At 35.4% G+C, this 11,085-nt stretch overlaps 1 protein-coding gene across 1 annotated transcript; it reads right to left on the bottom strand.

Annotated features, from left to right (window-relative positions):
- Positions 1-1,794: 1,794 nt before the first annotated feature.
- Positions 1,795-11,063, bottom strand: psmc1a (proteasome 26S subunit, ATPase 1a). The gene is made up of 11 exons (XM_077238927.1): positions 10,792-11,063; positions 10,183-10,236; positions 9,920-10,016; positions 9,686-9,810; positions 6,779-6,964; positions 6,499-6,627; positions 4,401-4,497; positions 4,131-4,320; positions 3,099-3,250; positions 2,748-2,902; positions 1,795-2,035 (listed from the first exon to the last, which is right to left on the bottom strand). Exons 1-11 carry the CDS (start codon positions 10,792-10,794, stop codon positions 1,901-1,903), a joined length of 1,323 nt encoding a protein of 440 aa, XP_077095042.1. The 5' UTR covers positions 10,795-11,063; the 3' UTR covers positions 1,795-1,900.
- Positions 11,064-11,085: the final 22 nt, after the last annotated feature.

Genomic DNA, 11,085 nt, shown 5'->3' with positions numbered 1-11,085 from the left:
TGGGAGTTACAAGTGAAATTTATAGTTGTATAGTGTACGAATATGGATTATATGTCCAAAAATATTCAATGGTCACAATGGTTAAAAAAAAGCAATATCTTGCCAGTGAAATGTTTTACAGCAGAGCAGAACTTGAAAAGTGTACATTCACTATAAAAATGTCCATGAGTTTTCCATGATTTTCCTTGGTCTGAAAATCATATTTTAAAGCTCTTATGGTTTTCCATGACTGTGGGAACCCTTTGTTTCAGTGTAAAGGTGCGGTCACATTATATAGCGACATTTTGGTATAGTGATCTCACATCACGCACCTCTCACACAGAAGTCTCTTTCAAAACAAGCAGCTTTCTGTTGTTCAGTGTGGCAAACTTGCATTCAAAACTTTAAGCAAAATTTAAACATAGCTAAAAGTGACTGTACCTTAAGTAGAAAATAGTTCAATATGTTGAACAACATAAATATACAAAATAAATCGTTAGCCCAGGTTTTATTAGCCCTAGAAAACAGTAGCCTAAATAAAAAACACTAACATCGGAGCATTGTACATTTGAAATAGGCTACTTTATTTATTATTCCAGTATCCAAATATGATACTAAATCTCACAGAAAAAGGGGCTTTTATTTGAGACGTGCTGTCTTTGCAATTTGAACATTACACATTTTAAACAGGACACGCATTAGCTGAATAAACGTTAGCCAATACCAACATATTTATAGAAAATTAGTTGACAATGAATAGACAGGAGTCCAATAATAGCAAAACTTATTCCAAAAATAATATCAAGACGAATCCGACATAATGAGGGCTGTGTTAACAGTAAAACGTTCGTCATTAAATGAATTTTAAAAACACGGATGGATAATACAAAATGCTTTCTGACATTTTGACAGAAAAGCACACAACCAAGAACAAAATTTAAACTTAGCCCGTCAATTTTCATTTTACAATTATCTACTCTGTTTGTGAGAGCTCGCGCAGCACTGATACGACAGTATTACTTTTCAATCCATTAGTAACTAACGCGCTAGTTTTCATCCAAAATAAATATGTAACATAATTAGATAGACTACTTTAGTTATTAACACAATAACGTAACACATGCAGGCTATGTTTCTCAACACTGAGAATTAATAAATAAACACCTGTTTCTCCAGATTCGCGTTTATCAGTAGGCTAATCCACAAATCACATAAATTTCATAATCACTAAGCCATAGCGATTTTAATTTTATTTAGATTTATTGTTCAACATTACTTAAGCATTTTATAATTTGCATGGCTGGATGTTTTCCTCTTATCTGAGTGACCATGAATGACGGAGTAGGCTATTTTAAGATAATCCATGCGATTGCGATCACTCCCGTGAGATGATCGGATCTAGATTAAGTTAACTCAATACAATATTTTAACTTTACACATCCATCCCAGCCCAACATGCTGGCGGAAGGGGAGTCGAGCGGGATTCTTTATTGCTGTCCATTTTCAGTCTCTTTTTAATGATAGGCCTTAGCATCTGTCAATCATGCTCGTTTGCTATTTGGGGAATGAACACAACGCTATCATTGGTCGAATTCTTCTTTTGCTGCTGCTTGATTTGAGGACTGAACAGAGAGGCGTGTCACCAGGTTTTTGCGTACTCTGAGGTCAAAATGAGTATCCGCTATGCAAAATGCGTACAGGTTGGCAGGTCTGCGGTTTGCTGTCCTCCAAAATGTATTTTCCTAATCCCCAAACCCTAGCCAATAACAACTGGATCACTGGATCTAATCGTGAGACAATGAATTCAGTAAAACCTTAGTGAACTGACATATTTAATTGGCATTGAGCACAAATGAACAACAGATGGTTACATAAGGAATAAGCCTTAATACAAAAAGGTGTAAGACTTGATAATGACATCTTAAAGGTAGAGGCCCTCCGGTGTTCCCTCCTGCTTCTTGTACAGGACGTTCTCTTTAGACTTCTTGAAGTCTTCATTAGTAACTTTCATTCTCCGTTCCCTCAGAGCCATTAGACCTGCCTCTGTGCAAATGGCCTGGGGGAAAAAATACATTAAATCACTATTAAGTACAACGGAGTGCATGAACAAATTTGTTCAACAATCATTGGTGGTCTTTGTTCAAGTAGTTCATGTTTTAGGCCTAAACTAAAATGTGTTAATTAGTCGGACAAGGTGAAATCAACTACATCTTGTTCTGCAAGACATTCCGTGTGTCTGAATATGCCTAATTCAACTATATAGTAGGTGAAAAACTGTGTGTAAAACAAGTATTATGAACACCATGAAACATTATGAATTCAATGGACACTGTATGCATTTTGAGCACTGTTGAACAGATTCTTAAACACCTCTGATTGGCCATTGTGTTGACGTGCTCAACATTTATGTTTCTGATTGGCCACTGTGTTGAATGATCATTGTAGCCAATCACAGACATATGTTGAGCACGTCAACACAATGGCCAATCAGAGGTGTTTAAGAATCGGTTCAACAGTGCTCAAAATGCTAGAGTGAAATGCTGGTATCGTCACATTTTTAAAATGTCAGTTTCTCTAGTAGTCACTGTCATGCCAAATTTCATACCACACACAACTATTTAAAACGTACTTTTTAATGGTTGCAAAGCAAGTTTTAAACCAAATGTAGAACCTCCTGTACAGTATGTGGTTTCGGATGCAGCGATTTGTTTTGCATCTAATAGAATTACAAAAGACTTTTATTTAATTAAAAAGGCCTTTGATGCTACCTTGATGTCAGCACCGGAGAGGTCTTCTTTAGCCAGGATGAGTTCATCCAAAGTCACGTCATCTGCCACGGTCATCCTGCTGGTGTGGATCTGAAAGATTCTGCGCTTGGTCTTCTCATCCGGCAGTGGGAACTCAATTTTACGATCAATTCTACCTGTGGAATCGCAGAAAGGGAACACCTACGTTTAGTCTACAAAGTAATGCACTATATGTAATGTAGTTATGTGCACTTTAAAACTCCACACTAAAGTTTGACATGAGATTTTTGTCTCTGGCCAGTGAGTCTACTTTAATTTAATTATCCTGTGAAACCCACACCAGAAATAAACATGGTAAGCTGACTCACTCACCTGGTCTAATGAGAGCTGGGTCAAGTGTCTCTATCCTATTAGTAGCCATGATGACTTTGACGTCTCCGCGGGAGTCAAATCCATCCAGTTGGTTTAGCAGCTCCAACATTGTTCTCTGGATCTCCCGCTCTCCTCCGGAATTTGAGTCATACCTGCAGTGCAGAGGAACAACAGCGAACATCAGTGTTCATACAGTCTAATCTGCACCTGATATACACACACGTGGTCGCACATGAGTTTTCTATTCAAAAGAATATTCTATATAAATACAACATAGCATAGATGTTTTCAGTGTCAGTTGCAAAATCCACCAACAGCCTCGTCAAAGAATAATACAAATTTTGTTTTTAATTGTTTGAATTATGAGTGAATATTGTGTAAATAAGTGTACATTTAAATATATTAAAATGTACACAACTTTTAAAAGTTTGTTTAGTTGGTTCTATAATAATTTACTCTTATTTGTTATCATTAAATTGTATTATATAGACTAAAGTTCAAAGTTTGAACAAAGTCAGTTTGGTGTCATTCATTTTTCTTTGAAAGAAATTAATACTTTAATTCAGGAAGGATCAATTAAATAAATCAATACATTTTTAGAATTTTCATTTACAAATCTTACAAAAAAATTCTATTTCGAATAAATCTCTTATTTTGAACTTTCTATTCACCAAAGAATCCTGAAAAAAATTCATCATGGTTTCCAAAAAAAAGTAGTAAGCAGCATAACAACACTGATGATAAATTCCCGAGCAGCAAATCGTCATATTAGAATGATTTCTGAAGGATCATGTGACACTTGAGTAATGATGCTGAAAATTCAGCTTTGCCATCACAGGAATAAATCACATTTGAAAATATATTCAAATAAAGAACAGCTATTTCAATTTGTAATAATATTGAATAAAATGACTGGTTTTGCAGTATTTTTGATTTGCAAATAAATGCAGCCTTGGTGGGTGTAAGAGACTTCATTGAAAAAACCTTACCAACCCCAAACTTAAACGCGAGCTTCAAAATCCTCAGACTCACCTCTTTGTGCCTATAGCGTCGATCTCATCTATGAAAACGATCGATGGAGCGTGTTCCTCAGCCACTCTGAAGAGCTCTCGCACAAGTTTTGGACCATCTCCCAGGTATTTCTGAATAAGCTCTGAGCCCACCACCCTCAGGAAGGTGGCAGACGTCTGGTTCGCCACTGCTTTTGCCAGAAGAGTCTTGCCTGCACACCCAGAATATGTAATACCAAACACAGAAATGCGTCACATGAATGCGATATTGTGTTTTGAGACCCAGACTGACCTGTTCCCGGTGCACCGTACAGAATAACTCCTTTAGGTGGCTTTATTCCCATCTCTTCATAATACTCTGGATGTGTGAGGGGAAGCTCCACAGACTCCTATAAGGTCAAACATGCCTTGGAATTAATTTTGATTTCATATAATTTGCTGAATTTTTTTTTTACTAGTGTTCTTGTACATGATTTATCAGTGCATAATGTTGTTTTAAGGAAGATAATTTTATGAAAAACACAGACATTTCATCAAAATATTCAATCTCTGCTTCTGAAATTTTCCGCTAACATAAGTTCAGGTGGGCAGAGAAAAATTGACAAAAAATAAATATTGCACCCTTACATGCCCCTTTTTTGATCCAATCAAAGATAAAATTGCCGTTTTTAGCCACTTTGAAATGAAAAGCCACTTTTTTAGTCACTTGGAAATGAAAAGCTAATAGGACATTTAGAAAAAGTGTCAGCTTGGCCTCATTCTTGTTTCACATTAAATACCAAGAAAAAGTCCATATGTTTCTCTATTTAAAAATCTAAATGTGACAGAATCCTTAATATTAAAAATAAAAGTGAGGATATTGAACAAGTATCAGAGGAGAAATATTTAGGAATGATTTTAGATGCTCAATTAAATTTTAAAAGTCATGTTAAAAAAATACATAAAACAATCAAGGCCAATCTTAGTTTCACGATGATAAGAAATTGCTTAATATTTGATCATGCTTTGTTGCTTTTAAAAATGTAAAGATACCTTTCACATATCCCTAACGTATTGAAAATTTGGTTTAGACTAACCAGACAAGAATTAGATAGAAATGTCTTTATAACCAGACCTTGAACATTTTGAAACCCGTTTATTTAAAATCTAATGCTAACTTTGATATTTTAAGAGAGCTACCAGGGGCCTATACCATGAAGCCGGTTTAGGTGGCTAGCCAGCTATGTTTCAGTTTAGTTTGCATCAACCCTGGGTTTTAGGGACCATGAAAGTGGTTTGGCTTTTAGCAGTATTCATCGCCATAGTAACTTACGCTCCACGGCTAACCTGGTCCGGGGCAGGTTATGTTCTAGGTAAGAGGTTGCAAACTGAACCTGGACCAATCATCTGTGAGCAAAGTGAAACATGCCTGATGCGATAAAGGCACTCCACCTGTTTCTACTCCAAATTAAAGGTCACTACATAGCAAATGATTTTTAAAGACAAAATCGTCTAGTTTTTAGTGATGCTTATTTAGAATAATAAATTTGTATGATTTAGATATTATTTAGGCCTATGTAATTATTATACCCTTAATCAATCACAGATGTAGAATTTTAGTAAATCAATTATTATTACGCAGTTTAAATGAATAAATATATAAAGGTAATATAAATACACTTTAGCATCAACAGATGAAGCTATAAAATAACTACATGTGAGCTTAAATGTTAAATTCTCTCTATACCTTTATCAGCTGTATAAAATAACTTCACAACTTTTACTTGCACTGATATACAGTAGCGAGACTTTTTCTTTTAGTTGTCCTCTTTCATAGACAGCTGTTTTCTTCTTGCTGTGTAAATTTGTTTAAATTCTTACTATTTTAATACTTTTATTTAATAAGTGAATTGCGCTGCTTCTCTCGCGAGAAATTAATCTCATTTTCACTCTCTCTCAACATGTGATTGGCCGTTTGCTACTGATGTCACACTTAAACTCCTAAACTCAGGATCAAAGCCTGAGTTGACAGAGAAAGTTGATGATCAGCATCATGGTACCAACAAAGCCTGGTTGGATTGGTTTGGTTTTGTCAACTCTAAACTAATCCTGTAACCCTGAGTTTGTTCAACTACCATCATGGTACAGGCCCCAGATCTTGGTTAATTCAGCAACAAACGTGTACTCATGTTTAGTTTATTTCATATATATATATATATATATATATATATATATCTTTTTTAAGGTTTATAGTTTATAAAGGCATTTCTAGGGATGAGTGTTGCTTCGCTTTTAAGCACTATGATACTTGCATAGAATGGCTGTAGTTTCAGTTTTATCTATGTACATTGTATCCGTCCCTATTCAAATAAACCATAAATAAATAATCCGTTTTAAGTCTAAGCTATTACCTTGATCTCTTGAATCTGGTTGTCCAGACCTCCAATGTCTGCGTACGTCTCCTGTGGGGCCTTTTCTACTTTCATTACAGTCACCAGAGGGTCCGTGTCATCCATCAGCACCCCGATTACTGCATGAACCTGCAAACATTTACACCACTCAAATTTCATTAGGGAACTACTACAATGAATGCATAATAATAACAATATGGCTAATAAAATTGATTTCTTGATTGATTTTCTGTGAGTCAATATTTTTGTCTATTTATTGATTTTAAAGACTTTTACTAACCTTGTGGTTCAGTAACACAGAGCAGCCGGGCTCAAGGAGGTCTTTATCTACAAATGACAGAATACTGACATAATGTTCAGAGCCAACTGAAGTTGACACAATGGCATGATTATCATCAATGATCTCCTCCAGAGTTCCCACTGACATGGGCGTCCCTCGGAGATCATCCACTTTAGATCTCTCCTCCTATAAAATAAAAAATGATGTCAAGGGATGGGCATGATTTTTATCTTGATTTGTGTTTGTAAAGGGTTAGTTCACCCAAAGTTGAAAATTCTGCATCAATTAATCACTCTCATGTTGTTCCAAATCAATAATAAATGAGGGAATTCTTTAATGAAAAATAAGAGTTTTCTGATCCTCTATTGAAAATCTATTGACCCAAAACTCTGACGCTTCAAAATGTTAATTAAGAGATCGTGGAATAAATCCATATGAATCGAGTGGTTTAATCCAATTCTTCTGAAAAGATGATGTTTTTGAAGAACCAATGAGGTTTGCATCAAGCAAGTACGGTTGAGCTTCTTTGTTCGCTGATCAATGTTTATATGTGAATAAAAGTCTAAATTCAATCTGTTCATCATATAAAGCAATTGTGTCTCTTCAGAAGATTTGGAAAAAAACTGCTTGATTGATGAAGACTAAAATTTAATATTTTTTAATAATAATAATTTCATTATTTAATATTATGTATCTGTATTATTATTATTTATTAGTATTCATAATCAGTTGTATTATCTTATGAAGTTTAAGATGCATGAGTTAGACCAGTGGTTCTCATTTTGAACAAACGCCAATTTTTTTAAGATTAACCAATCACGTGAACAATAACGTAACCTAAATGGCCAATGAAAAGCAGCGGTCGGTCGCGCACTCAATTAGGCTATATATATATATATTTTCTAGGCTTCAAATTTGAATAGCCTACAAACATTCATTTGATTTCAAATGACAAACAAAGAAGACAACAGCTCGAGGTCCAGGAAATACGCAGCATCCTTGGATGCCTTATCGGGGTGAATTTTAGTTAGGTGCTCCTTTAGACGGGATGGTTTCATTGCCTCGTTAGAGAAAACCTGCTGGCAAAGCAGGCACATCTGGAGCTGGATGTTCATGGGTGAGGGAATAAAGCCATATCTAATGTACTCAACACTATACTGTCTGCACTTCTTGTTTTACACCATGATGTTTGAATGCGTTTTGATATCAAAATTGTTTTAGCCTACGTAATTGTGCTTGTTTGCATTTTGATTGGACACATTAATCTTAAACCGCGAAGCTTCTGTACATTTTGATTCGACACATTCTTTCTACCACTCTGACAGCTGCGGCATTTGTTTTTAGTTGTTGCTATGGAGATCATTTGCTGGTAACTAGCCGGACAAGTCTGAGTGGGCAACTAGCAACATTTAAATATTAAAGGGTACCTAAACACTAAAACAACTTTTTTTAGTTAATGATCTGTAAGAATGGAGCTTCTTAAATGCTGTTCATTGATTCCAGTAAATTTTTTGACATTTGGGTTTAAAGTGTTTTAATTCTACAATATATGGTTTAAAAACGTCTGAGTGCTGCCCTCCTCAGGTTGAACAGTGGCTACTGCAGTTGAATTTTCCTATTGATGGTTGCGGTGGTTCCTGACGCAGCGGTTGTTGGTGACATAGGCAGGTTCCATACAAAGAAATGCGTCTCAGGTGCACGCCCCCCTCCGCTGGGCTCTGCCCATTTTTCCAGCATTTTTCAAATATTGCCAGTGGGTGGAGTCAGGCTCTGACCAGGGGTTTAGTTACCCTTTAATTCATTAATTTGCACAGACATCATTTTATTTTACATTCAAATTGAACGTTGTTTGTGTTGTCAGAGGCTTAAAAGTTGTGATGAATAACGCCCCCCATTTGTGCCTGAGTGCCCCCCTCTCTGCTGCCTCGTTCACACCGCCCCCCAACACTGTCCAAACGCCCCCGTTGAGAAACGCTAAGTTAGATTATAGATTGCATGGACACATGTGTTTAAGGATCCTATTTTAGACACAAGGAGGGGAGCTGGGAGAGTTATATATTGTGCTTAGAGGTATGTGTGCAATGCAACGTTCACTGAGCAGAGATGTTCCACTAATGACGATACTTCAGTTGGCATGTTCTTTACTAGGAAAGGAATGTTTTTCCAATGATGCAAATGTACCACAAATGTATACACTGAGAAAAAGTTTCTTAATATAGAAAGTGGATTGTGCCATGTGTAAACATGAGGTATACGTTCCATTTTTAAACATAAGCAACATGTTTTTCTACCTTACAAGGAAATTGCAAGTCCCAGAGTGGTGTATATAAGCTCAATCTTACTGTACTACGGCAGAGAAACATCGGGAACACATAGACCTGGCACGAATACAACATCTTCTCAAGTTTTTCGCCTATGCTGACGAATAAAGATTTTTCTTGGCAAGATAACTGGTGTCTGGTTCCGTGATTCAAATAATAACGGGGGAAAATGCTTAATTCCAAGTGTACAATTGATATGGATTTATTTTAGAATTTCTTCTTTAATCAAGTTTTGGGTGAATAGACTTTCAATGGAGGGACATAAATCTCTTTTTTATTCATTAGAAAAAGTGTGTTTTGTGAACTTGTTTTGTGTTCAGCAGAAGAAAGAAATTCATACAGGTTTGAAACAACATGAGGGTGAGTAAATGATGACAGAATTTTCATTTTTGAGTGAACTATCCCTTAAGACATTTCATTAAATATGTTTATTCTACTTTGCAATGCCTATTTGGGCCAAATTATGGTTCTTTAAAAAATATATACTGAGTATAAAGGAACTTATATAATATATATATATATATATATATATATATATATATATATATATAACCATAAACGACACATAATAATAAGGATGTTGCACCTCCTGTTTCTCCTCCAGAGGTTTCATCTGCTCCTGGTTTCTGATGAACTCCTCCTCCATCAGCAGATAGTCTTTAATTCTCTCTTGTTTGAGGAGTTTCAGTCTGCACTGTGTGTGTGGAGTTACTGAGGGAAAAAAATGACAGTGACATCTCATGATTTTATGGATCACTACTACCATTCATGTATGAGCCTCTCATCAGGTTTGGTGAAGGTATAATGATGTTTATTTTACCCAAAGGCAGTTTGCTAGCAGCATCTGGTCCCTTCACTTTCTTTTTCCTTTTCCCAACTCTTGTAGGAATGGGAGGCTCGTATTTCTTTTTCTTATCCTAAAATTCAATGCACAGGAAATTGGTTTGATGATTAAATTCCTCAAACAAATTCCTAATGTTCTAAATGGCTAAATTTCTCCAATTTTAATCTCTTCAGACTCTTTCCATGTCATTCTTTAAACCACTTAATAGTAGCGAGAGTATTTGTGAAATAAATTCTCACCTTGTCATCTTTCTTCCCTCCACCAGGTCCTTGTCCTCCACTCTGACTTTGACCCTGTGAAATTAAACATTCATTTAATTTATGCCTATCATCTACAATGACTTAATTTATTAGATGTTGCTAATATATATACATATACATATATACACACATATATATATATATATATATATATATATATATATATATATATATATATATATATATATATATATTATCTTATGTTATATATACATAAAAATATACACACACATAATTAGGCTGAAATGTATATTTAACTTTAAGTTGTATGACTTTGACTCGTGCATTTATCCAATTTTGCCTTAATACCAGTACCAATGTGTAATGATATGTGAAGATAATAACAATAACGAGCTGACGTTATTAATCATTCATTTGTTCTCTTTTTATATAATAACGTTACATCGATTATAAGCTAACACTAAAACAAAAGCTAACTACCCCGCTTTACTGTCTATCACACACTACAAAATTGAGACAAATGCTCAGCAGTTCTAAATATGCATTGTTCATTTCTAGACCAGAAATACATATATTTAAAGATAAAATAAACCATTTAAAAAAGAAAAGGGAAATATGCTGTCTCACCATCGTCGTTTGATGTCTGTTTCTCTGTGTCTTCTTCTGCACTGGTAGATAAAGGCAATTGTGCCCTCTTCTGGAGAGGAGGGAGCATTGACCGAGATCCTCAGTACTTGTTCGTGATGTCACATATGGGTGTTAGTTCATATTCTGCGAATTACTTCATATTGTTTCTAACTGTTTAACTAGTTGGTTATTACGTTTATAAGCTTCTTTTATCCACGATTTGACGGACGCTATAAGAGAGCTAGACCCATAAATTATCGCGAGAGTACACTGTTTACAAACAAGCGCTTTGGT

Source organism: Siphateles boraxobius, unplaced genomic scaffold (genome assembly GCF_051911475.1).
Source record: "Siphateles boraxobius isolate OS27281-9 unplaced genomic scaffold, OSU_SipBor_1 22, whole genome shotgun sequence".
In the NCBI taxonomy this organism is placed as follows: Eukaryota; Metazoa; Chordata; class Actinopteri; order Cypriniformes; family Leuciscidae; genus Siphateles; species Siphateles boraxobius.
The sequence above is the reverse complement of the archived record's forward strand: the minus strand, read 5'-3'. Positions and strand labels throughout refer to the sequence as shown.

What these genes read in the sequence shown, in the direction of transcription:
- psmc1a (XM_077238927.1), bottom strand. An exon ending in GAGGGAAGAAAGATGACAAG is followed by an intron (nt 10,017 to 10,182) that starts GTGAGAATTTAT and finishes ATTGAATTTTAG; the next exon opens with GATAAGAAAAAGAAATACGA. An exon ending in ACCAGATTCAAGAGATCAAG is followed by an intron (nt 4,498 to 6,498) that starts GTAATAGCTTAG and finishes TTGACCTTATAG; the next exon opens with GAGTCTGTGGAGCTTCCCCT.